This window comes from Mesoplodon mirus (genome assembly GCF_964341445.2).
Source record: "Mesoplodon mirus genome assembly, chromosome: 1".
Classification (NCBI taxonomy): Eukaryota; Metazoa; Chordata; class Mammalia; order Artiodactyla; family Ziphiidae; genus Mesoplodon; species Mesoplodon mirus.
This window is the reverse complement of record NC_138976.1, coordinates 10,872,844-10,900,097: the sequence shown is the minus strand read 5'-3', so window position 1 is coordinate 10,900,097 and position 27,254 is coordinate 10,872,844. Positions and strand designations below refer to the sequence as shown.

General features: G+C 54.0%; 1 protein-coding gene across 1 annotated transcript; it reads left to right on the top strand.

The window, feature by feature from the left end:
* Positions 1-42: 42 nt before the first annotated feature.
* ADGRD2 (adhesion G protein-coupled receptor D2) lies at positions 43-27,254 on the top strand (the record flags this gene model as incomplete). Its single annotated transcript, XM_082625572.1, is given in 36 exon segments — positions 43-78; positions 416-479; positions 846-946; positions 950-1,058; positions 1,367-1,633; positions 1,636-1,814; positions 1,818-1,913; positions 1,915-2,008; positions 2,412-2,434; positions 2,438-2,510; positions 2,879-2,964; positions 3,236-3,517; positions 4,693-4,776; positions 4,780-4,804; positions 5,502-5,666; positions 6,137-6,260; positions 6,679-6,784; positions 14,635-14,702; positions 15,758-15,878; positions 17,079-17,179; positions 17,327-17,480; positions 17,763-17,916; positions 18,425-18,558; positions 18,643-18,758; positions 19,582-19,752; positions 23,975-24,014; positions 24,017-24,019; positions 24,155-24,205; positions 24,291-24,383; positions 24,387-24,405; positions 24,995-25,053; positions 25,343-25,439; positions 26,351-26,448; positions 26,505-26,606; positions 26,713-26,767; positions 27,181-27,254. Coding segments are annotated over 36 exon segments (3,624 nt in total).

The following is a 27,254-nucleotide window of genomic DNA, read 5'->3' as shown; positions in this document are numbered from 1 at the left end:
TGTGATTCCTGCTGTTCCTCGCCTGCCCCTGCTGGATCCAGAATGGCCCCCTGGTGCCACTGCCTCCTTGCCCTCCTGGTACCTGAACTTCTGGGAGGCAGGGGGGTGCAGGGGAGGAGGCCAAGGGGACTCAAAGCTGCTAGGTTCCAAGTGGCCACCTCACATCATGAGGTAACCGCAAAGGTTACACAAGCTAAGCCCCTGACATAGAACTAAAAACATCCACCGGATGCGAGGAAACAGGCTCAGGGCAATGAAGTGACCTGCCCCAGATCCCACTCTGGGTGAACCCAGGTCTGCCTGCAGGGCCTGCAGCTTCCACTGCACCCCACTGGAGCACACAGGAGGCATTCAGTAACTGTACATATGGGCGTGCGGACCTGACTCAGACCCCACCTCTCTGCTTCTCTCTCAGATAAGGAGTCTCTCTGGGACCCCTTCCAACTCCCCAGGTGAATCAAGGAACCCTTGGGTCACAGGTTGGTATGAGGGATGCCACAGAGAGGCTCTGCCTGCCCCCAGTTCAGCCAGCCCGGGGCCCATGTGCTACACTGGCCTCAAATGCAGAGGAAGGGAGGAGGCGCCATTTAGTTCAGCACCCCTATAACAGGCCCTGGGCTGAAAGCATCACTCATGTCCATCTCATTCCTGCCACTATACAGATGACAAAACAGGCTCAGCAAGGGGACAAAACTTGCTAGGTCATAGAGCATAGCTAGGGTTCAGCCCCATCCAGCCCCAAATGACTCCAAGCTCAGTGTCCTTGGCCCTGCCTACCCTACTCACCCAGCAAGGGTCAGATGCCCACACACTTCTCCCACATTGACCCTCCTCTCGCCCTGCAGCTCCAGTGGCCCCTGGAGAGGTAATGGAGACTGCAGATGAGGTATGCAAGTTCCCAGGGCAGCGGCTGAGCTGGTGGGAGGCCCAAGAGTCCTGTGAGCAGTAGTTTGGCCACGTAGTACTGCGGCACCCAGATGCGGTCCTCGCTCCACAGCTGCCTGACCCCATCTGGGTAGGCAAAAGAGAGGCCCCTCTGCAAAGACCCCCGCAGAGGCGTGAGTGTGGGCCGGGGCCTGGGAAGTGGGGGCTGGGGGGAGGGGGCTGGGAGATGGCAGCCCACCGTGACAGTCCTTGTGGATTGACCCCAGAGGAAGTCCACATCGCCTCTCAGGTTCCCTTGTCCTGGACTGAAAGTAGAGGGTTGACCCCTGGGCACGGGCACTGGAGCCCCATTTCTTCCTTCCAGAGGGAGGGAGGAACCAGAAGCCCAGAAGGGGCCCTACAGCTGCGCCAAAGGGCCGTCAGAAGCAGGACGGTGTGCGCAGCTGGGGAAACTGAGGTCGAGGCCCGTGTGTCCCCGCAGGCGCGCGCACCGCGGCCGCACTAATGTTCGGCGAGAGGACCGCGGGCCGGGCGGCGTGGCTTCGGACGCCTCTGCCGGCGCTCGGGACGCTGACAGCGTGCGTGCACGTGCAGTGGAACGCCGCCTCACCCGACGCGGCCGCACTCTCCTCCCTGGCTGTACCCGCGCTGGCCAACGCGCTGCAGCTGCGCGCCTTCGCCGAGCCGGGCGGCGCCGTGCACGCGGCGCTCGCGGTGCGCGGGCACCACGCGCCTTTCCACGCTGCCTTCGCGCAGATGGCCGCTGGCACCACGTGTGCGCCACGTGGGAGCAGCTCTGCGGGCACTGGTCGCTGTTCGCCGACGGGCGGCGACCCGCTGGGGCGTGGGGCCTTGGCGCGGGCCACCCACTGCCACCTGGCGGCATCCTCGTTTTGGGCCAAGACCAGGACTCTCTGGGCGGCGGCTTCTAGGCGCGTGACGCCTTCAGCGGCAACCTCACCGACTTCCATCTGTGGGCCCGGGCGCTGAGCCCCGCGCAGCTGCACCGGGCACGGGCCTGCGCGCCGCACCCCGGGCGGCCTGCTCTTCCGCTGGGTTCTGGGCGCCCTGGACGTCACACCCTCGCTGCTACCGCCGGTGCGGGTGCGGCTTCTCTGTCTGGGTACGGCCCGCCCAGCCTCCTGTTTGTCAGGCCCCGCCCACCTTTTGGCTCCACCCCCAACCTCCTGGCTCCCATCCGCTTCCCTTCCGACTGGGGGACCCAGCCCACCTCTTGCCAACCGGGCCACGCCCACCTCTGGCCACGCCCTCTCCAGGCCTCCAGTACCTCGGGCATCCGCCCAGTCCTAGCAGCCTGAATGGGCTCGCCCCCTGGCGACCTTGCTCCTCCCAGTGTTGGCTGCAGCACTTATCTCCCAGGTTCCCACGTCGCCCCTAACTCCGGGACCGCGCGTCCTGGCACCCCCTCAAGTGTGCAGGCGCCTTCAAGGCCCGAACGGGCTGTGGGTCACAGGGACCGATGGGATGCCAGGATGCGGCCCTGACACCTCTCCCACCCTGGCCAGTGCCCTCAGAGGAGTGCCCTACGTAGGACCCTGGACCCCGCACCGAGGGCTTTTTGTTTTACCTGCAGCCTCTGCCCTTCCTCTGCTGCTACTGGCCAGGTGCGCCCTGTCCGGCTGTGCCTTGGGCTCTGCTGAAGGGGACGCTGGGTATGGACCAGTGTAGGCTGAGGGGGAGCAGTTGGCACAGCCTGGGAATTCAGAATCTTCTCAGAGTTTCGGGGGCCTCCACGGAGTCTAGACCACAGACAATGGGGCCATACGGAACTGGGGGTGAATCCCAGCTGTGTGGGAGTCACCTCGAGCAGGTGATTTTGCCATTCTTTGCTTCAGTTTCCCCATCCAGGACACCTAAGTCTCCAGACACACAGCCATCAGTGTGCTCTTCTTCCCCGAGCAGCACACAGGGGATGGGGCACCTCTGCAGAGGATGTTGCCCAGGGCTCAGTCTGGCATCCACTCCTTTGCAGAGACCTACCAGCCGCTGCAGGACACCCAGTCATGGTCTGGCCAGGATGTTATCAGCCAAGTCAATGCCTTGGCCAATGCCATTGTGGTGAGCCCCCTCCCAGGGGGCTGGAGGGTCTGGGGGCACTATGGGTGGCATCCCTGCATCTCAGTGTCCTTACCTGTAAAGGGGACACCCACCTAATGTGTGTGCAGGAATTAAGGTTGTTCATGCCCCCTATTCTGGAGCCTCTGAGAGCTGGGGGCTTGTGACTAGTTAGACCCACACCCCCCAAGAAGACTGGCAGAGGCCAAGTATAGCCCCTTGCGGGGGGTCCCCTTGAGACAGACCAGCAGTCAGCAGCTCTTCTGCACCACAGCTCCTCCCTGACCCTCTCTCTGAAGCCCACGGAGACCTGCCCCTGGCCGAGGCCTCCAGCTTCCTGGGAATCCTGGAGAGAGTCCTGACAAAGGAGACAGCTCCACTGGGGCCAGCTGCGCTGCTGGCTGTCATGCACTTCCTGAAAAGAGTGGCAGCCCTTGGGACATGGGAGCCAGAGCCCATGACAGGGCCCTGGGAGCAGCTGGGCCAGGCCATCGTGTCTGTGGCCAGCCTGGTCCTGGAGGAGCAGCTGGCTGGTGCATGGCTGTCAGTCAGCGAGGTGAGGCTAGCAGGGCTCTGTGGGGCAGGGGCCTGGGCTCTGGTTCCTACCTTGCCACCGACTGTGTAGCCACGGGCGAGTCAGCCCCCATCTCTGAGCTCCATCTCTCCATCCATCAGGAGAAGCCCTTCTTCTGTCTGTTTTATAAGTTGAACTTCCGCATACAACTGCTCTGGAACAACTTCTGCGGTTAAAAATTAAGAGCCACTAGTCAGTAAGGGCCCCCCATATCCAACAGTCCGCTGACCACCTTAAGTAGGAGGCCCTCTCTGCTGAGTGTTCAGCCATGGAGAACAGAAGAGACAGATGGTGAGGGTGTTGGAAATCTCATCGTGGCAGAAGTGGCTGTAGGCCTGGGAGTCATCAGCCCAGAGAGGGAGAAAACGAGGGGTCGTGAACATTGCCTGAAAGGCTCTGGGGCTTAAGAGGCAGACATGGTCCCCCTGTGACTTCAGGACAGAGTTCAAAACTGGGCTTGGGGGTAGGGTGGGGATGTCACAACACAGGAGGCTGGTTCAGTGGAATGTTCACCTGTCCAGGTGATGCTCCCCATCCTAGGGGATGTGTAAGCCCACATTTTACTGGGGATCTGAGACACCGTGACAGACTGGGGAAAACTGGACTCTGAACTTCAGTTTTCTTCCCTGGAAAATGGGGATGATCATACCTGCCTTGCTTAGGCAATGGAGAGGAGTAGGCGTCTATCAGGTGACTTGCCCACCACAGAGGAGGTGTCCCATTAGTGCACGTTCCCCCTCCCTGCTCTGTCCTCACCCCGCATGGTTTCCTTTTTGGAACCTAAAACTTGAGCACCTGTTAGGGATCTAACACTGAGCCAGACCAAAGAAGCAGGAGGCACGGCCCTGCCTTCAGAGTGGACCCTGGTTGGCAAACAACCTGCCAGCAGGCAGAGAGCACTGTGAGGCCTTCAGCTTGACGAGAGGATGACGTGGCTTAGGAGAGCGTTGGAGAAGCCAGAGAAGGCTCATCAGGCAGGGCCTCAAGCGTCAGCTGAGGAGCCAGGACTTGATCCTGGAGGCCCTGCAGAGCCACTGAGGGTCTGGAGCCTGCAGGCCACCTCACAGATCATTGAGATCCTGTTAACCGCAGTGGTCAGGGCAGGCAGCTGTGGGGCGTGGCGTCTGAGAGAGGGCTGCGTTGCGGCCTCCTCCCAGGTGGTGGGCGGACCCCGGGCCCTGGTGGCGAGCGAGCAGCGCCTGGCGCCCCTGCTGAGCACCATGCTGACCTCTGAGCGGCCCTGAACGCACATCCAGCACCACCATGCCGGTGAGCCTGCCCGCCACCTGTGCCACACATCTGGGCTCCGGGTGGGGCCTGGGCTCACACATCCTCCTCAGCCCTGGTCACTGGGAGTTCTCAGACTCCCACAGATCCTCCATTCTCTTTCCTGCCTTTGCCCATGCTGTGCCCTCCATCCAGAATACTCTTTCTCTCTCGGTCTCCTAGCAAACTCGCATACAGCCTTCAGAACCCTGCTTGAGCACCAGCTCTGCTAGGAAGGCTCCCCAGTTCTAGCTCTCTCCCGACAGTTCCTCTCTCCTGTTACCCCGGTGTTTTGAACATACCTTTTATCGCCTCTATGGTAATTACATAATACCACCTGAAGTCCTCTGAGTGCCAGGGCTATTTCTGAGTCATTTCTGCATCTCAGGTTCAGACCCAAGGGCACACTCAGTGAATGTTTGTAGATTGAGTGGGGGAGCACTTACGCTGGAACTTCAGGCAAAACTTGGGTCCTTCAGGTGCCCAGTGGCTTCTGGCAGCTCATTGATATTCATGTCCCATCCCCCAGAGACTCCCCCTTCTCAGTGACCCCCTCTCCCTGGCTTGGAGAAGTCAGACTTACCTTGGGTAAGTTGCTGAACCTCTCTGTGCAGGAATGGTGGCCTCCTGTGTGTGGCAGGGAGAGGGGAAGCAGACCCTGCCAGCAGGGCCAGCCCAGCAGAAAGACCTCCCTCCTGAGGTCCAGCCCCTGAGCCCCATTTGCTCCCAGGCCTGCAGTTGCGGAGCCTACACTTGAGGGAGACCAGCACGGAGGGCCAAGTGTTCACGATGCCCGGTGGGCATCCAGAGGGGCCTGGCCACATCCTCATCCCTGCTGCTGAAGTGAGGCAGCTCCTCAGGAAAGGTGGGTGAGGGAGAGGGGTGGTGGGGTCCTGTTGGGGTCTGGGTCAAACCTCAGCCCTCACAGTTGCTAGCTCTGCTATTTTGAATAAGTCACCTCACCTTTCAGAAGTATCTCCTCATCTGTAAAACTGTATTACTAGTACTCGCCTCGGGTTGTTTTTTTTTTTTTTTTTTTTTTTTTTTAGTCTCTGCTTTACAACAAAGTGAATCAGTCATACCTATCCCCTCCCAGGGGTGGAGGATTAGGATAAGGGGCAAAGGGCTTTGGAGCCGGCAGGTTAAGCACATCAGCTATGGCTGGTTGAAATTCTGGCTCTGCCACTTATTAACTGTGTGATATTCAGGAAGTCATTTAACCTCTGTGAGACTCAGTTTCCCTATGTGTAAGGTGGGCAGAGCATTTCCCTCAGGACCAACCTGTGGTGCTTGCTCAGTCACTGGGCGGGTCTTAGCCTCCTTCTATTCATCCAGGCCTCTCTGGAGTCACCATGATCCACAGCTGGTTCAGCTCGAGTGTCTTCCAGTACACCCTGGGGGCCCCTGGCCGAGAGCCCCAGGCCCCTGACACCTCTGAAGAGGCAAGCAGAATGCAGAGGTGAGTGGGTCCCACCCAGCAGGCAGCTGAGGGCCTGGATCCCCTCACCAGGGAAGGCTAGGCCTCCATCCCCTCCCAGAGCCCCCATTCTGTTAGGCATATCTGCCCTTGGCAGCCCAGGGCCAAACCTGCTCCCCCCTGACACACACAGATTTCTGGGCCTGCCAAAGATGGGCTGGTGGGAACATGGCTCAGCTCCTCCCTGGGGTCCTGGCTTCAGTGTTGACTCTCAGGGAGGGAACAGGGCTTACACAAATTACCAGAAAGAATGGAACCCAGGTGCCCTAATTCCCAGCACAGGACTTTTCCACAGAGGGTATTATCTGTTCTGCAGGGGCCTGGATGACATGACCCCAGCCATGTATGACCTCCCCCCACAGATACCTGGTGCCCTTAAAAGCTCCCTTTCTCCCCACAGGTTCCTAAGCACCCAGGTGGGGTCAGCAATCATCTCATCTGAGGTGTGGGATGAAACCGGGGAGGCCAACACGGCTGTGACCTTTCACCTGCAACACTGGGCGCAGGTACTGGGCGATGCTTCTGGGAAACAGCCACCTGGTACAGTTATCCTGGTTTGGTGCCCCCCACTACATCCCAGTATTTGTTCACTGGACAACCAACGTCTAAAATGTTCAAGAAAAATACTCATCCACAAGCCATCCCATTGTCCTCGAGAGAGGGGGAAGGGCAGTAGTGCATTGCACACTTACTTTATGGCGGGTGCCTTAAACAAGCAGCATTCATTTAATCTTCCAGCTGCCCATTCCATAAAAGTGAGCTTGGAAGAGGTGCTGTGCCTGGCACCAGCTTATAAGTGACAGAGCTGGGATTTCATTATAGGTCTGCATGACTTGAAAAACTGGTGGTTCCCATCAGTAATACAGGGAGATATGAGAGACCTGCACTGCAGTATGCTTCATAAGCATAAAAATAACCTAAATGTCCATCAGTAGGGGATCACTTAGCCTTATAGAGCTATAAAATGGAATATCAGCTGAGGTTATGTAAAGAATGAGGTATTTTGCTGTAAACTGACAAGAAAAGCATCACCAAGATATGTCATTTAATCCACTATATGTAATACACAAATTCCTTCTCGCTTTTGAAGCTTTAGAGCATTTCAGAGAAAGCTAAAGTCTCCTTTGCTCAAAACCACCAATCCTGGACACACACCCCCCCACAGATTATATCTTTTGTATATCATCTCAAGACTTCTTAAAAATCAATTTCATTAAGGTATATAAATCTACATGTACTAAAACATCCATTTTAAGTGTATAGCTTGATGAGTTTTGACCAGTGTATATACTCATGTATCACTGCCTCAATCAAGATATAGAACTTTTCCACCTTCCCAAAAGGCTTCTCCGTGCCCCTTCCCCATCAGCCTTCCCCACTCTGACCCAGGAAATCACTGCTCTGTTTTCTGTGACTCTAGATTGTCTGTCTTTCCTAAAGCTTCATATAAATGGAACCATATAGTGTGTGCCATGGTCTGGCTTCTTTTGCTCAGGTGGTATTTTTGAGTATCATCTACATTCTTGCCTGTTTCAGTAATTCACTCCTCATTAGTGCTGTGTAGAATTCCGTTATATGGATAGACCATAATTTGTTTTTCTTTTTACTTGTTTTTTTATTAATTTATTTTATTTTATTTTATTTTATTTATTGGCTGCGTTGGGTCTTGGTTGCTGCTCACGAGAGTTCCCTAGTTGTGGTGAGTGGGGGCTACTCTTCCTTGCATTGTGTGGGCTTCTCATTGTGGTGGCTTCTCTTGTTGTGGAGCACGGGCTCTAGGTGCGCAGGCTTCAGTAGCTGTGGCGCACGGGCTCAGTAGTTGTGGCTCACGGTCTCTAGAGCTCAGGCACGGGCTTAGTGGCTCTGCGGCATGTGGGATCTTCCCTGACCAGGGCTCCAACACGTGTCCCCTGCATTGGCAGGTGGATTCTTAACCGCTGCGCCACCAGGGAAGACCCTCCATTTGCTTGTTGATGGAGATTTGAGTTGTCTCCAGTTTGAGCTGCTATGAATAGATCCACTATGAACACTCATATACAGCCTTTTTGTGGACATATGATTTCTTTCTACTGGGTGAATACCTAAAAGGGGACTTTCTGGGTTGTATGATAAGTATATGTATACACTAACTTCCTAAGAGACTGTCCAACTGTTTTCCAAAGTTGTGTACTATCTTACATTCCCACTAGCAGTGTGTGAGCATTGCAGTGTTCCATACCTTTGCTAACATCCTTAACTGCCTTTTTAATATCGTTCATTATAATGGTTGTGTACTGATGTCTCACTGTGGTTCTAAGTTGCAATTCCTTCAAGACCAATGATTTTCAGCATCGTTTTCTACACTATTGCGCATTCATATATCTTCCTTTGTTAAATATAAGTTCAAATCTTTTCCCCAATTTTCACTTTTTTAATTAAATAAATTTCAAGATGAGCCACTGGGTTTTTTTTAAATAGGAAATGCTCTTTATTCTTTTTTTCCCAAAATTTTTGCATTAGTCTGCTGTTTGCTTTTCTGATTACTGACATTTCTGCACATAAGCCATACAGATCCTCTCTTTTTAAATTTTATCTTTGTACTCCCCTCACTCTTTTTCTCCCTGCCCCCACCCCACCACCACTGGCAACCACCAATCTGTTCTCTGCATTTATGAGCTTGATTTTTTTTTAGAGTCCCCATATAAGTGAGATCATACAGTATTTTTCTTTCTCTGACTTATTTCACTTAGCATAATGCCATTGAGCTCCATCCACGTTGTTGCAAATGGCAAGATTTCATTCTTTTTATGGTTGAGTAACATTCCATTATTATACACCACAATTTCTTTATCCATTCATTCATCAGTGGACACTTAGGTTGTTTCCATATCTTTGCTATTGTAAATAGCCATGAACATGGGGGTGCATATATCTTTTCTGAGTTAGTATTTTCATTTTCTTTGGATAGATACCTAGAAGTGGAATTGCTGGATCGTATGGTACTTCTATTTTTAATTTTTGGAGGAAACTCCATACTGTTTTCCATAGCGGCTGCACCAACTTACATTCCTACCAACAGTGTATGAGGGTCCCCATTTCTCCACATCCTCTCCAACACTTGTTATTTCTTGTCATTTTGATAATAACCATCCTAACAGGTGTGAGGTAATATCTCACTGTGGTTTTGATTTGCATTTCTCTGATGTTTAGTGATGCTGAGCATCTTTTCATGTACCGGTTGGCCATTTGTGTGTCTTCTTTGGAGAAATGCTTATTCAGATCTTCTGCCCATTTTTTAATTGGATGGTTTGGGTTTTTTGTTTTGTTTGTTTGTTTGTTTCTACTATGTTAAGGAGCTTATCACCTATATTTTCTTCTAAAATTTTTATGGTTTCAGACCTTAAGTTCAAATCTTTAGTCCATATTGAGTTAATTTTTGTGTATGGTGTAAGATGGTAGTCAAGTTTCATTCTTTTGCCTGCAGCTGTCCAGTTTTCCCAACATCAGTTATTGAAGAGACTGTTCTTTCCCCATTGTATGTTCTTGCCTCCTTTGCCATAAATTAATTGACCATATATGCATAGATTTATTTCTGGGCTCTCTATTCTGTTCCATCGATCTATGTGTCTGTTTTTAATGCCAATACTATACTGTTTTAATTTCTATAGCTTTGTAATATAGTTTGAAATCAGTAAGCATGATGCCTCCAGCTTTGTTCTTCCCCAATTTTTAAATTATTTGTCTTATCATTGAACTGTAAGAATTCTTTATATATTTTGAATACAAGTCCTTTGTCAGCTATATGTTTTGTGAATAATATCTTCTAGTCTCTGGATTGCTTTTCACTTTCTTGACAGTGTCTTTGGAAGATAAGTTTTGAATGTGATAAAGTCTGGTTTATCAGTTTTTATCCTGCATGGTTTATGCTTTTTGCATCCTATCTAGGAAATCTTGCTTATCCCAAGCCCACAAAGATATTCTCAAAGAAGTTTATCATTTTAACCTTTACATTTATGTCTATGATTTATTTCAATTCATTTATGTGTATTATGTTGGGTAGGGGTTGAAGGTCATTATTTTTCCATATAGACATCCCATTCCAATATCATTTGTTGAAAAGATTATTCTTTCTCTCATTGAATTATCACCTTTGTTGAAAATCAATTGTCCATATATGTGTAAGTCTGTTTCTGGGCTCTCTATTCTGTTCCAGAGATCTATACACTAACCCTATAGTGTCGTGATTAATGCATCTGTATGGTAAGCCTTGAAATCAGGTTGTGTAAGTCCTCCAACATTGTTCTCCCTTTTCAAAATTGCTTTGGCTAGCCTAGGGTGTTCACATTGCCATATAAATTCTAGAATCAGCTTGTTAATGTCTATGGAAACACCTGCTGGGATTTTGATTGGGATTGCATTAAATCTCTCAAATTGAAATAAGATGATGAACTGGCATATTAACAATGAATCTTCCAATCCTTAATCAAGGTATATCCCTCTGTTTATTTAGGTTTTCTTGAATTTCTCTCAGCAGTGATATACAGTTGTCAGGGTACAGGTCTTCAAGGTATTTTGTTAGATATACCCTTTTTTGTAAATGGAATTATTTTCTTAATTCAATTTTAAATTGTTCATTGCAAGTATATAGTAATACAATTGATTTTTATATAATGAGATTGTATCCTGCAGCCTTGTTAGACTCACTTAGTACTTCTGGTAGCTCTCTTATAGAGTTCTTAGGATCTTCTACATCCCTGATCATGTTGTCTGCACATGAAGACAGTTTTGTTTTCTCCTTTCCAATCCATGTCTTTTTTTTTTTTTTTTTTTTTTTTCCGATTTTCCTTCCTTGGTACAGTGGCTAGGACCTCTAGTTCAGCATTAAATAGGAGTGACGAGACCAAATAGCTTTGTCTTGTTCCTAACTTTAGAGGGGAGAGTATTCAGTCTTGAACCATTAAATGTGATGCTAGCTGTGGGCTTTTTGTAGATGCCCCTTGTCAGATTAAGTTCTCTTTTCTTCCTGCTTTGCTGAGAATTTTTATCATGAATGGCTATTGAATTTTGCCAAATGTTTCTTCCACATTGATAGGATCATATGGTTTTCTCTTTTATTCTGTTAATATAGTAAATTGCACTGATTGATTTTCAAATGTCAAACCAGCCTTGGATTCCTGGGATAAACTCCACTTGGTTATGGTGTATTATCCTTTGTATATATTGCTGGATTCAATTTGCTAATATTTGTTAAGGATTTTTGTGTTTATATTCCTGAATATGTAATATGTTCTGTAGTTTTCTTATACTGTCTTCCTCTGGTTTTGGTGTCAGGATAATGCTAATCTCATAAAATGTGTTGGGAGTTCTCTCCTCCTCTGTTTCCTAAGAGAGTTTTGCAGAATTGGTATTATTTCTTCCTTAAATGCTTGATAGGCCAGTGAAGACCAGTGAAGTCTTTCGGGCCTGGTGTTTTCTTTGTGGGAAGTTTTTAAAGTATGAGTTATTTCTTAAACTGATATAGGATTGTTTGGGGTGTTTTATATCTTCTTGAGATGGTTTTAGTAATTTGTGTCCTTTAAGGAATTTGTTCCTTTCATCTAGGTTGTTCAATTCTAGCAGGAAGTTGTTCATAATAGTCACTTATTATCCTTTTAACATGTGTAGGATTTATAATGATGTTTGCCTTTTCATTCTTGATCAGTTTAGCTAGAAGTTTACCAATTTTGTTTATATTTTCAAACAACTAACTTCTGAGATTGTATTTATATATTAATTATATGAATTAAAATACATTAAAATGAAAAATAAATAAAAGTAAGGGATTGCTCATTGTGGCAAATTTGGAAAATGTAGAAAAGGATAAAGAAGACAAATCCTATTACCCAGAGATAGCTGCCCTAAACTTTTCCATGTGTTTCCCTTCAGCCTTTTTCTGGGTACATTATATATATATATATATATATATATATATATTTTTTTTTTTTTTTTTTTCCCTTTTGAAGAATCAAAGCCCTTGCTCTTTCAGTTGAGCCATGTAAACATTTGTGTTTTTCATTTTCCCCACAGGTGTTTTCTGCATTGTCTCTGTCACAGATGTCCCTTTGCCATCCTGTCCTTTCTCACTTGCTGCTTGATCCTAGCAATGTGTAGGCCTTGACTGCGGCCAAGTCCAGAACCGCCCACCCCCTTCCCAGGGGATGGTCCAAAATGAACTCGACCCCTTCTCCTCCATGCATCCAGAGTATCTGCAGAGTTTTTTCTATTACAATTAACCCTGCCTAACCCTGTGAAAATCCTCACTTATAATATGTTTTGATTCTGGTGACTGTCTCCTGGGGATATATGGCCAGGTATGGAGCCACTGGGCACCAACAGTTTTGTGGCTTTTGAGTGTATAAGCTGCACTGATATTTCAGTTTGTACCACTTGAAAATGCTTATCAGTGGTGTAACAATCATCCATTTTAAAAGCAAACAGTAGGTTTTCTTTGTGTTCCAGCACCTAACGTAGTACCTGACACCCAGGAAAAATATTATGAGTGAATGAATACATGTGGTAAGAATTCAGCCAACCCAAGGAATAATATGTTCTCTGGAGGCATCGTCACAGAGTGTGGAAAGAGCATGGAGTTGACCAAGTCACAACCCAGTCTAAGCTCACTGCTGTGTGACCTCGAACAGATTAATTCCCCTCTCTGAGGCTCATCTTCCTCACCTGAAATTACATAAATTTATACCCGTCCCCTGGGTTGCTATGAATATCAACAACAATAAAGGACATGAAAATACTTTGCAAAACACAAAGTATCATATTCTAGTGAGGTGACGTTGCTGTTACCCTCCCCAGTCGGGACAAATAACCCAAGTCCTGAGCTCAGGCTGCCTCCCTGCTTGGTCTGGGACAGGTACCACCTGCCACCTGATGTCTTCTTTCTGCTTGATGACATCTTATAAAGTCCATAGTGTTGTCATTGTTCATTACAAAAGAACTAACATGTTCATTATAACACATTCAAACTGAGACCTAACTATTGTTAAGTTAGCTGTGTGTTTGATTCCAGACCTTTTGTGCATGTGTTTTCACAATTACATAGAACCTTATTTTTTTTTTAACCATAAATGGGCTCCTACTATGCAGAGTGTCAGGCAGCTTTTTCCTGTACTGAAAAACATATGGCGATGCTGGAGAGGGTGTGGAGAAAAGCGAACCCTCTTGCACTATTGGTGGGAATGTAAACTGATACAGCCACTATGGAGAACAGTATGGAGGTTCCTTAAAAAACTAAAACTAGAACTACCATACGACCCAGCAATCCCACTACTGGACATATACCCTGAGAAAACCATAATTCAAAAAGAGTCATGTACCATAATGTTCATTGCAGCTCTATTTACAGTAGTCAGGACATGGAAGCAACCTAAGTGTCCATCGACAGATGAATGGATAAAGAAGATGTGGCACATATATACAATGGAATACTACTCAGCCATAAAAAGAAAAGAAACTGAGTTATTTGTAGTGAGGTGGATGGACCTAGAGTCTGTCATACAGAGTGAAGTAAGTCAGAAAGAGAAAAACATATACCGTATGCTAACACATATATATGGAATCTAACCAAAAAATAAAATGGTTCTGAAGAACCTAGGGGCAGGACAGGAGTAAACACGCAGACGTAGAGAATGGACTTGAGGACACGGGGAGGGGGAAGGGTAAGCTGGGACGAAGTGAGAGAGTAGCATGGACATATATACACTACCAAATGTAAAATAGATAGCTAGTGGGAAGCAGCCGCATAGCACAGGGAGATCAGCTCCGTGCTTTGTGACCACCTACAGGGGTGGGATAGGGAGGGTGGGAGGGAGACGTAAGAGGGAGGAGATATGGGGATATATTTATACGTATAGCTGATTCACTTTGTTATACAGCAGAAGCTAACACACCATTGTGAAGCAATTATACTCCAATAAAGATGTTAAAAAATATATATATATATATATATATATATATATATATATATATATATATATATATATATATGGCGAGCTCTTTCCCCAACAGTAGATAGAGACCTGTGTGTTCTTACTAGGTAGAGCATCCTGGAGGGAAGACTCACAGTGGTTTGTTAGCTTGTTAGCTTGTTAGCTTGTTCCTAGGATTTCGATATTAACCATTAATGCCAGCCTGAAACTCTACTCACTTCACCTTCCTTCTGCTGCCCTGCCGGCATTCTTCTCCAGTCCCTGCACCCACAACCCATGCTGGGCAACCCCCTGGTCCCTCAAACGCAGGAGGCCTCCACATCCCCCTGCATCGTTTGGTCTCTCTCCTTGCCCACATGTGCTCACACACCTGCCCTGTCCCTGTTGGCTGCCCTTAGGCCTTCCCTCTGAAGCTGGTGGAGCCTGTCTGTGCCTTCTGGAACTTCAGCATCGGGTGGGTTTCCAAGTTCTTTCTTTATTATTTTTTTAATTTTTAAATTTTATTTATTTTTGGCTGCATCGGGTCTTAGTTGAGGCATGCGGGATCATTGTTGTGGTGCATGGGCTTCTCTCTAGTTGTGGCGTGCGGGTTTTCTCTTCTCTAGTTGTGGTGCTCAGGCTCCGGAGGGCGTGGGCTCTGCAGTTTGTGGCATGTGGGCTCTCTAGCCGAGGCACGCAAGCTCAGTAGCTGTGGCACACGGACTTAGTTGCCCCACAGCATGTGGGATCTTAGTTCCCTGACCAGGGATCAAACCTGCATCCCCTGTGTTGTAAGGCTGGTTCTCTACCACTGGACCACCAAGGAAGTTCCCCAAGTTCTTTAAATAAGGCACTTGAAAAAAAAAAGACATCCAGGGACTTACCTGGTGGTCCAGTGGTTAAGAGCCGCGCTTCCCCTGCAGGGAACCAGGTTCCATCCCTGGTTGGGGAACTAAGGTCTGCATACCCTGCAGTATGGCACCCCCCCCAAAAAAAATTTTTTTTTAATTAAAAAAAAACATCTGTTCCTCTTGAGGATGAGGCAGGACTCAAGCATGTTTTTGGCCTCCATTCACCAACTTCCTTGCAGGGGTGGTTCCAAGCCCCACTCAACTGGGGACAAGCTGGGGCAGGAGAGCCTGTTACCCAGGAGGTAGTGAGCTCCCTATCATAGTAGGTATGCAAGCCTACTCTGTGGGGTACCTAGGAAGAGACTCATCTGTGGAATGGGTGGTAGAGTTGATGAGGGAATGAACATCAATCACTGTTGCTTAGTAATTAACACAGTTAATCAATGGTGATCATTGGTATCAGCCCCATCCTCCTACCATTCCTGAGAAAAGTACATTTTACAGATGAAAAACTGAGACCCAAGGAGGGGCAGTGACTTGGCCAAGGTCACATAGCTGGTTAGAGGCAGGGCACTGAGGGACCCCAGGCTCTGGGGAGAGGCTTTCCCCTGCTTGCCACCTGTCCCCCAGCCCCATGTCCAGCCCAGCTCAAGAGCCCTCTGTTCACTACTCACCCCAAGCCCAGACTCAGGGGCTCCTGGGCCACCACTGGCTGCTCCGTGACCGCTCTGTACCAGGACTCAACCACCTGCTTCTGCAACCACAGCACCAACTTTGCCGTCCTGTTGTACGTCCAGGTGTACGACGTCCAGGTGAGTGCTGGGGAGGGGGCAGTGGGGCAGGGGAAGGTGATGTCAGAACCAAGTTTTAAAGGATGCACAGGAGTTGAACAGAAAGGCATTCCAAGCAGAGGGCCATCTGAGCAAAGGCAAGGAGGCTAGAAGTGGCAGACGAGTTACGTTCTAGAACTGCAATGTGTCTGGGGCTTCCAGTGCGATGCCCGGGGTCGGGGGATGGCAGTGAACAAGGTAGGCACGGGTCAGATCGCACAGGCCTGGAAGGCCAGGCCCACGCGCTTGGATCGTGGTCCTGTAGCAGAGGGCAGATGTGGAAGAGTGTGAAGCAGGCTTTAGATTTACATGAGGGAGGCCGCTGGTGCAGCGAGTGAGGCTGAGGTGGGGGCCAGGGGGGAAAAGCAGCTCGGGTGCTGCGGGCCTGGCCTAGGAGAGGGGAGGGGCCCTGGGCCAGGGAGCAGTGGGGAGATGAGGAAGACTGGCTGAGGAGGAGGGGTGACCTGGGCCACCGGGGGATGTGGGACTCGTCTCAGGAGGCACAGGTGGGCAACGGGTTTGTGGGTCTGTGGTCCGGTGCTCGGGGCGGGAGGGGTCTCAGCTGGCCCCAAGATCCAGTAGGTAAAGCCATGGTCAAGGTGAGGTTAGAAGTAAAAGGAGTCGCAACTAAAGACAGGCCCCTGAGAGGCATTAGCATTCACAGCCTTGGGGGGATGCCAAATTCCAGGAGGAGGCCAAGCAAGGTGGGCTCGCTGGACAGAAGGGGACTCAGGTTGAGTGAGATGGTGTCTGAGCCCAGGAATGCTGCGGTCACTTGGCCTGTTGGGAGCACGCTAGAAAAACACGCTACCGAATGCATTTTTCCTGTAAAAACAGCATGGACATCGGACACATCGTGAGTAATCCGTGCCAGCTCCCTGTTCCCCCTCAGTGGGTGGTTGTCACATACCATCCCTCCTCCCCATGGGCGTGTCGGTGGTCACTTCCAGTCTAGTGCTTCTCAGTATCTGAGGAGTCCGTGAAAGCTGGGCCCCTCTCCAGCAGGAGAGGACATGCAAATGCTCATGATCAAATTGCTGTGTGCAGGCCTGGCCATCCCTGCTTCACGGCAGAGAATGTGGTTGAGGAACCTGGGAGCTGCCGGGCGGGGCGGGTGAGTGTCCCGTCGGGCCAGGGCGTTGGTGGGGCTGCTGTCCTTCGGGGTCTCTGTCCCTCCCACAGAGACGCCCCGACGGGGGGTCCCTGCTGAGGACGCTCTCGTCTGTGGGCTGCGGTGTGTCCTGTGCCCTCGCCACCACCTTCTTGCTCTTACTGGCGGCCAGGTGAGGCAAGCTCACCACTTTGCCTGCCACCCTGGGCCCGCCCCGCCCCTCGTGGGCCTCCACGTCCCTCCTCGGGTGGGTGTCCATCCTCGGTCAGAGAAGCCCCTGTGGAGCCGCCCTTTCCTCCTTCACTGGCTGGCTCACCAGGACGCAGGTGGTGGTGGGGGTCCTTGCTAACCAACTCCTCTGCCTGCCCGGGGTCCCCCAGTCAGAACGAGCCACAGTCCACAAGAAACTCACCTTCTCCCTGGCCTCCGCCGAGGGCTTCCTCGTGGCCAGCGAGTGGGCAAAGGCCAACAAGGTGGGCGGCCAGCGGGGTGGGCTTGTGAGCTCAGGGGGGCCTGGGAAAGCACCTTCAGCCTTTTCTGGGTTGCCCCCCATATCTTCACTTGGCTCCATTTCCGGGGAGGAGTATGGCCTAGAGAGGAAAGACCCAGAATGTTGGAGCTGGGCCCAGGGCGCTGCCCCGAGACCCTACCCGCTCATACTGCTTTGGGCTGGCAACGCCAGGCACGGACAGGGGACCCAGGGTGGACCGCACCCATGACCGGCCTCCGTGGGGACCCCCCACCCTCCCACACAGGTGGTGTGTGTGGCCGTCACAGCAGTGATGCACCTCCTCTTTTTGGTCGCCTTCTCCTGGATGTTGGCGGAAGGGCTGCTGCTGTGCAGCAAGGTGGTGGCTGTGAGCATGCGCCCGGGCCCCAGGAAGCCGCGCTGCTACGCCACAGGCTGGGGTGAGGCCCCTCTGCTCCCCACTCTTGCTCTGTTCCCCTCCACCCTGCCTCGCGTGGCCTCTGTTGTGTCCAACACCCACCGCCCAACACCCTCCTCCACCGGCACCCAGCGCCACCCAGTGGCCAGCGCCCGTGTCTGACACAAACTCAGCTCCGTCGACCTCCAACTCTACCCAGCTCCAGTTCGTAATCCTCCTCCACTTCAACTGCCTCAGCTCCCAGCCCCCGGCACTGCCTTCCTAATCTGAAGCCAGCTAACCCCACGCCAATCGCCAGTTTCCAACTCTTGATTCTCAGCCCTAAGGCCTCGACTCAATCTCAGCTCTTCCGCTCCCCAACTACTCGGGGCTCCAGTGCCACCCAAAATATCAGGCCCACCCAACCCCACTCCCTGGATCTCCCAGTGCCGCCAGTACACCCACTACTATGGGACAGCTGGAGGATGCAGCTCTGGACGGGGGCTGGCTCCCGAGAGACACGGCCCTGAGGTCACCTCTTCTTCCCCTAGGCGTGCCTGTGGCCATCGTGGCCATCACCCTGGCAGTGTCCCCACATGACTACGTGGCCACTGGGCACTGCTGGCTCAATGTGCACACAGACGCCATCTGGGCTTTTGTGGGGCCCGTGCTGACCGTGCTGACCGTGAGCGGGGAGGCCTGGGGGCCCTGCAGGGGAGGGATGTGTCGGGGAAGGGGGAGGGTGCCCCCACTGACACCAGATCTCCAGGCCAATACCTGCATCCTGGTCCGTGTGGTGATTGTCACCGTGTCCAGGGCCCGCCGCTGTGCCCGCACGCTGAGCCCGCAGCCCTGTGTGCAGCAGCAGACCCCGATCCAGATGTGGTGAGGCCGCAGACTGGGGGAGTCAAGAAGAAGTGGGGAGCCAGGTGTGGCCACGTGTGCTTATGAGTGCAAGGCTATAAATGAGCATATGTCTGCAATGTGTCTGTGCTGCGTGTGCACACATGCTCATGCACATGGGCGTGTGGAAGTCTGTGCCCATGCGTGTTACCTGTGCAGATGGTAATTGAGCCTGTGTGTATATGACGTGGGATGTGGACACCAGCCACTGTCCTGGGGACTCACCTTCTGCAGAAAGCACTGATGGTCTGGTGGCGACAAGGTAGAGGAGACCCCCAAGTCAGGCAGTCCCTAGAAGTTCAGGTTCAGGGTGAGAATCTAGGTCTCTACCCCTGCCAAGAATCCCCATCACTCTCCAGGACCATATCCTGCTGAAGCAGGCACCCCCCCCCCAGCCTTCCTCCTCACCACCACCCCTCTGCCAAGGGCAGGGCAGCCCAAGCCAGTGGAGCCTGAAAATCCAGGCAGCCCCAGGGGTCCCCTTCCAGACTCCATGCCCCCTGGACTCACTGTCCAGGCCTCAGCCCTCCCCCTGGACAGCTGCAACTCCCTTCCTTTGAGCCAGGCTTGGGACTGGGACCCTATCTCCCCAGTGCCATTACCCCTACTTCATGCCACTCTGGGTGTCTGAGAAGGGGCCACCAGGTCCAGCCGAAAGTTCCAGCTACACCTAAGTCCTGAGCCTAAGTCCCCAGTCTGCTGCTCCGGCCCCTCTCCAGGCACTTTCCAGGGGCTGCCCTCCCCAGAACCCTGTGGGGAGCCCCCGGCCCCCTGGCCTCCCTCAGTCCAGCCTGCTGTCCTGCAGGCCCAAGGTGAAGCCAGTGTTGGTCCTGCTGCCCGTCCTGGGCCTGACCTGGCTGGTCAGCATGTTGGTGCACCTCAGCCCGGCCTGGGCCTACGCCGCCGTGGGCCTCAATTCCTTCCGGGCCCTGGGCCGTGTGGGACCAGGGCTCCGCCATGCACTGGAGCTCAGAGGGTGTGGCTGGTTTGTCAGGGGGCTGGGGAGGGAGTGTCCTCTCTGTCATGGGAGTCACCAGCAGCCTCGGGGACACTGTCAAGGGGAGGGCGGGTGAGGGGGAGAGTGGGAACAAACCTCCAATCAAAGAGCAGTACCTCAGGGAGGATTTGGGGGCCCATTTGGCAGTTGAAGAATCTGAGGCCCAGAAAGGGGGTGGCTAAGATGCCTTGTGCCCTGACGCTCAAGGGCGCAGCAGAAGTTCCAGTCCCCAGGCTGTGCTAGAGCCACTTCCGGCCTCGGCAGGAAGCCGAGGATGGGGGTACAGGACACCAGGGACCTCTCCCCTTGGGGTCTGTGGATGGCCTACTGTGGGGCAGCATGAGCTGCTCCATCAGTGAGGACAGCAGTTCAGAAAAGGTTTTGGCTGGAAGGACATGACCCACATAAATGAAGCAGTAACGTGGGACCGCAGGAACCCCCCTGTGTGCCTTTCAGGTCCTGTGTCCTGGAGCCACAGAGATGGGTCAGACTAAGCCCTTGTCTTCAGGGGGTTTGCAGATCTATGGGGGACCCAGGTACAGACACAAACAGCCACAGCCCTGGGAGCTGAGTGCTGGGAGGGAGGTCAGTCCAAGGAGGGCCCAATCCGCCCCTGCCCTGCCCCTCAGCCTCCCTTGTACCCCCCAGCACCTCTTCCTGTTGTCTGCACTCCCCACTCCCAGCTCTGCCGAGCCCAGGTCCCTCTCAGGGCTGAGAAGTGAGGTGGCCCACGGATGGACAAAGACAAGCTTGGGAAATCAAGTGCAAACTCTGTCCAGGGTCCCTGTGTCCCAGAGCTGGGCTTCCTGCTGATGGATGCCTAAGTGCTCTGAGTCCTGGACCAGGATCATATTTATATCTCTGAACAGGCCTTACAAACGGGGAAACAGATTCCATGAAGTCATCTGCCCGAGGCCTCACAGTAGGAAGGAGCAGCATGGGGCCCAAGTTCAGAGTCTGTGTTCTCAGCCATCAGGATATTCAGCTTTGACCGCAGAGGGGCCTGGTTCCTGGAAGAGCTGCTGAGGCTGGGAGTGAGGGTGGGGAGCTGGGGTCAGGAGGGGCACCCTCATCCAGTTAGTTATTCATCCATCCCTGCGAGGTTTTTTGAATGTCCACTAGAGGCCAGGCACTGTGCTAGGCGCCAGGGACACAGCAGCAAAGGAGGCTGCAAAATGCCCTGTTCTTGTGGAGGTGACATGAGTCGGGGAGGCAGACGATGCCCAAGACCAGGGAGTGAAGTGTTAAGGGAGGGATGAGGCAGGAAGAAGGGAGGGTGCAAAGGGGGTTGGTCCCCAGGGTCCTGGTCCATGTTGTCTTCTCCCCCTGGGCCCTGGGGACTCGCCACTCTCTGCCAGGTAGGCATGGGAATGGAGAGGGGAAAAGAAAGAACAGGGGCGGTGGGAGATGGGGGGTGCAGACTGCTCAGGGAGAATGGAGGTTGTGCCCAGAGAGGGGCTGGGAGAGCAAAGAAAAACTGGGGTCCCAACGCTCTTCCTAAAGAAGCACGGCTCCCAGAGACCTGGCGGGGCCTGAGCAGCTGGGGACAGAGATGGACACAGAGAAGCCCTTCCTCCAAGCCCTGCACTCCCAGAGCTCCGCGGGCTGGAATTCCAGCTCAGCCCACTTAGCAGAGGGACCCTACCCAGGTGTCTCCACCCTGCCTCAGAGTGGCGAGGGCAGCAGCATCCTGTTGCTATGGCAACCACTCCAGCTCCTTCCCTGCCTGTGGCCCTCAGGTGGGCAGGGCTGCAGCCAGGGAGCCAGAGCCACCATCACCACGCTGTCTGCCTCCCTCTCAGGGCAGGTCCTTTCCTCTCCCGGTGTCTCATTACTTCGTCTCTGTCTCTGAGTTTTCCCTGGGATTCTTTCTCCGTCTTTCAGGCTCTGTCACAGGCTCCTGTCCCTGTCCCCGCCTCCTCTGGCATGGACCCACCTGGCTTCTCCTGGGCCTCTCTCTACATCTCCCCTTCTGTTGGGCTCTGACCCCCTGTCTCTTGGTCCCTTACCCTGCTTCTCCCTCTCTCTGAGTGTCACCTCTCTTGCCCCCTCCCAGCCAGCCTCAGACCTTCAGGTCTGATAAAGGAGGGGAGAGGCTGCCTTATGAGGGGGTCAGAAGGCATGAGACCTGGGCCCACTCTGATGTTCCTGTGACTGTCTCGAGGCAGGTCCCCAAGTTAGGCTCAGAGTCGCGTTCTCTGGGTCCCTCCCGGCTGCTTCCCTCCCCAGGCCTGGCCTTTCCCTCTCCTCCCTCTTCCACCATACCTGCTGCCTCTCCATGTCTTTCTCTCCCTGCCCCACCTCCAGCCCCGTTCCTCTCTCACTCTGTCTTGGGCATAAGCTGGGCAGGACGTGCCCAAGGTGACCAGGGAGCAGGCCTGGGGCTGGAGGGACTGAAATCTGCGCTGACTCATTCATTCACTCTTGGTGATTTGTTTCCGTCTGGCCCCTATGCCAGGTTTTGTGGTGGAAGAGCAGAGCCTCACTTCTGCAACTAGCTGTAGCTCACACCTACCCTGCCTGAGAGTGTCGTTGGGAGGCCTGCACAAGTTGAGACAGGCCTCAGTTTCCACATCCATATAAAGGGGGGGATCATATTCTCCACCTCGTGGGACCGTTGTGGGGTTCCACTGGGAAGATATTTGCAAAGGGCAAAGCATAACACCTGGCACACATCAGGAGCGCCGTGAATGTGAGCACATTTGTGTCGTTCGGCCATTCAGCACGTACTTCCCCGGCGCCTCCCCTGTGCTGGGCTGCATCCTGGGGAAAGTGTTGGAACTCAAGATCGAGGAACCCACCCTTGGGGGTCTCAGCCTGAGGGACAGACAGACACCAAAACCACACAACCACAGCGGGCACGACTGAGGCTGAAAGGCTAAGGGGCAGTCGGGGCCGTATGGGGAGGCAGAATGGGCACTCCCTGGAGGCAGTGATTCTCAGCTAATACCTGAACGCTGTGTGGAGAGAGGGGGAAGAATGTTTTAAGTCAGGGGAGCACAGTGGGATCAGATGGAGGGAGACATGGGGTTGGGGGAGCTGGTGAGAAAGGGGACAGGAGGAAACATGGGGGCCAGACTGTGCAGGGTCCCTAGAGCTGTTGTGAGGAGCTCAGGCTTCACCCCAGGGGTACTAGGGAGCCTTGGAGGACGTTAGGCAGGTGCTGGTGTGGTTGGGTTGGAGTGTGAGGAGTGAGTAAAAGGAGACAGGATGGGGGAGGCTGTGCAGGGGCTTTGGAGAGAGCACAGGCTGGGTGGGTGTGGGGGGCTGCGAGGCCCAGAGTCTGTCTTAGGGGCAGAGTAGAGGCTGGTAGCAACCCAGTTGGTGCCTGGGAGCCAGGGGGAGTAGTCAAGCTCTGGGGCTCCAGCTCTCAGCCCTGGGAAACTAGAGGGCCTCAAGGAACCCCATGTCCCCTCACCTGTGTCCTCTTGGGGAGGAACTGTTACATTGTCCAGGTGGAACCTGAGAAAGTCCTAGGCTCCACATGCTACCCGCTGAGTCACACTTTTGCTCTGTCTTCTACCCTGGACCCCAGGGTCCCTCTCCATCAAATGGGGAGAATGAATCCCCACCACCCCAACCATGGAGCTGCTGTGAGGGTCACCCCAAGTGTGCTGGTGCTTTGTGAGCGGCGAGGCCATCGTGGTCCTCGCATGTGTGGGAAGGAGCCAGCTATGACTCAGCCACTGTGCTGAGTCCTTCACACACAGCTAGAAGCAAGTCCTGGCCTCCTCCCCACTTTCCAGATGAAGAGACAGAGGCTCAGAGAGGCACTCAGCTAGAGATACAGTCAGAATGCAACCTGGGTCTGCTGCCCCTGGACCTGATTTAGCCTTGGAGCTTCAGGAAGGTGTCGCCTCTCCCATCCCCCACCCGTGCAACATGGTGAGGGTGTGAGGATGGGGCAGGTCAGGGGGGTGGGGCTTGGAGGGATAGAGGGCAGAGAGGCTGCCTCTTGACCAGAGACTGAAGGCAGGGGGTCCAGTGGGGCAAGACCCCTCCTGGTTCTCTTTGCCATAGAATGCCACAACTGCCGGCTCCCCATCGCGGACTGGGGGGCAGGGCAGGATTTGTGTTCATCCTCCTGTGTCTCTAAATGTCTCTGGAGGTGTCTCTGCTGCGGTGCCAGGCCAGACACTGGGGGAAAGGGGATGGGACTCCCAGGTAGTGACACCCATCCTCACCCTGGGTCTGTCCCCAGGGGGCCGTACATCTTCCTGGTCTATGCAGCCTACAACACGGGGAAGTAAGTCAGGGGATACTAGCTGCTGGAGGGTGGGATGTGGGTGGAGGCAGGCAGGGCTTACTTGCAGGGGGCTCTGCAACTGGCCCGTGGAGGTCAGGAGAAGGTCCCAGCCCTGACCCTGGCCTGATCCTCCAGGTCCAGAGCGCCCTGCAGAGGATGACTGAGAAGGCAGCGGAGGCATTCACAGTGGGCAGGCGGGGGGTCCGTGGGGTGGGAGGGTGGGAGGTCCCACCTACGGCCGGATCCCAGCGCTGACGCCCTTTCCTTTCAGGCTCTCTCCTGTCCCGCGGGCCCGGGGTTCCACCCTAGGCCCTCACATCCCTGGGAGGTGGCCCGTGACAACCCAGTAGTCTTGGCTCCACCCTGAAGACACCTGGCTCTTAGAGGTAAGACCACACCACCCTCCAGTCCGAGTGCCACCTGGTGCGTCGGTCTCCCCAGTGCTCGGGCTGAGCTAGGAGGGCCACGGCAGATTCCATTAGCCCATCTTAAAGACAAGGAGACTGAGGCCTGGGGAATTCCGCAACTGCGGGACCTAGGGGATGGCTTAGAAAAGGCTCCTGTCCTCCCATCACCACCACCAGGGAACAAGGGTCCCTGGTGCCCAGCCCAGAGGCAGAGCTTGCCCAGGGTCACTTTCCCTGGGTTTCCATGCAGAAGGGATGTGGAGGGTTCCCAAAGGCAGGTAGGTGGATGAGGTTCAGGGCCCTGAGATAGGGCATGGGTTGAATGACTTAAGGGTCAGGCCAGGAATTTAAATCCCAGCTCCTACTTCCCCTGCTGTGTGCCCTTGGGCAAGTTACTTTCCCTCTCTGGGCCTTAGTGTCTTCATCGCTAATCTATGAGGTAAACTTTTGAGTGGATTCTTAGGGTCTTTGATAATGAGGTCCCTGTCCAGGGTCGGGGGAGCAGAGAGAGAGCTTCCTACCTCAGCCTCCTGTAAGTTCACGTGATCGAGTGTTTTCCCCCTACTAGGGACGCACGGCCCCAGGATCCCCACAGCCTTCTCCTCCATTGCAGAACCCAAGAGACTGGTGAGGCTGGGACAGGGGTGGCAGGACTCTGCCGAGGGGCTAGCAAGTGTGACCGGCAGGGTTAGGGAAACCACAGGGACCAGGGCGGGCCTGGGGTGGGGCTTCCCCTGGGGATCCAGAGGGCCTGTCCCTCAGTTACCAGGCTGAAGGGGGCTGGGAGCCGCTGGCAGAACTTGAATGCCAAGGCCACTGGGGGTGGAAGAGTCATCACCAGGGTAGCCGAGGGCCCCCAGAGCAAGGGGAGCAGGAGTCGGGCCCCACCCCCCCGACAGACCTCCTCTGTCCTCAGGCCGTGCAGCTGACGGCATTCAGGGCTTCAGGTGTAGCTCCCACCTCAGGGGGTTCCCCTTTTCCCTTTGGCATCCCGACACCCCCTCAGCCCCACTGTACGGGAATGGAAGTGATTTGAGAAGCAACCACAGCCGACCTCCCACAATTTGAGGGGCTCTTCCCCTCACTCCGCTCCTTGCTGGTGCCTGAAAGTCCCCCATTAGCGCCCCGTGGGCTCTGTCAGTGACAATGCAGTGCTCTGGGGAGAGGCTTACTTAGGGAGTGAGTCTGGGACCCCTTCCCAGGCCGGCGCTGCCGGGAGGGCCCCGGAGCAAGAACCTGCCTTCCTCTCTGCATTCCCACCTCTCCAGCGCCCCAAGCCCAGCCTCCCCGCCTCCCCACCTCAGGGCTCCGGGCCTGGTGGTCTGAGAGGCTTCCAAACCCGGTAAGGGGCAAGTGCTTTCCCAAGACCTCAGTTTCCCCAGCTGGACAGCTGACGGGGGCGTGATGGGGGGCCTGTGGGTAGCAGGGCAGGGCCGGGACCACCGAGGCCCCGCTCAAGGAGAGCTCGGCCTGGCCCGAGGGGAGCCTCAGGGACCCTGGTCGCTGCCAGCCTCTCTGGGCCTGGGTTCCCACAGTCTTAAACCAGAGACAAGCCTATGAGGGGCGGGCTTAGCACTGCCCAGCCCTCCAACAAGGGATTCTTTCCCACCAGAGCAAGAGGCCTGCCTATGGAGCTCTGACCAGGGCTGAGCTCTGTGCTAAACCCAGCCATCTGCTGACTCCTTTCATGTGGTGACCTGGGGAAATGGGGGTGCTGTCGTCCTCCCACTGTGCAGATGAGGAAGCTGAGGCATAGAGGGGAGCCCTGACCAGCCAGGGTCAGTGGCAGAGCTGGGGTCAGGGCCCCCGCCCGCGCAGATGAGGAAACTGAGGCGCAGCAGTAGTCACGTGGGGGTTAGCGTAGGCACATTTGAACCCAGGTCTGTATGACCCCAGACCCCCAGCTGGCCTCCACCTCTGGCAGGTGTCCCAGTCCTTCTGAGTCTCAGCTTCCCCTTCTGCAAAATGGGCTGGAGGCGGCTCCTGCAGGCCTGCCTGGAGGGCGCAGGCGCCCTGCAGGCGGTGGGCGTTCCGAAGGGGCCGAGCGGCAACCCCCACCCCCCCACCTCGGCTTCCAGCCCCCCCGCCCCCGCCCCTGCAGGCGCAGCGTCTGTGGGAACAAGAGAGCCGCAGGGGCGCCTCTGCACTCAAGCGACAGCGCCTTTGTCTCCGCTGAATGGGTGCGTTGCTAAGGCCGCTCGTAGCAACGGAGCCGCTTCCACCTTGGCCTCGGAGGAACACCCAACCCGTCCTGCCCTCCGATGCCCTAGGCCCCCCGCCCCCCAGGCGACCCACTCAGGTGGCCCTAGCAAGAAGAGCGGGGGAGTGAAGGCTGCCAGCTGTGTGTCCCTCACAGGCCGGGCCCCGCCCCTCCCTCTGGAAAGTCCATGGCGCCCCCCAACTCCCCACTCCCCCCATCCCCGGCATTGCAGGTGTTCTCCGGATGGAGAAACTGAGGCTCAGAGAGGGAGACTGCCAGGGTCACCCAGGCCAGAATCCTACCCCAGGTCTTCCCTTAGCCCCAGTTCCCAGCCCCGTCCCCATCTTGGGAGGGTGGGTCCCCATCTTGGTTCTCTGCCAGCCCAGCCCAAAGGGTGTACTTTCCTCCCAGGTTTCTAGAGACATTACATGGGAACTTTCCTCCCAGCTCTACCTGGGGACCTCTGAAAGGCCCAACCGGGGGCCCCTGAGGGACAGACGCAGCATCTAGACCACTACCCACTCCCAGGAGCCTCAGCCTCTCTCTTCTTCCAGTGGAGCCCCTGGCCCTGGTGCTCCCGCTGACGCTGCCAGGTCCCACAGCTCTGTCCTCAGCTTTCTGCCTGTGA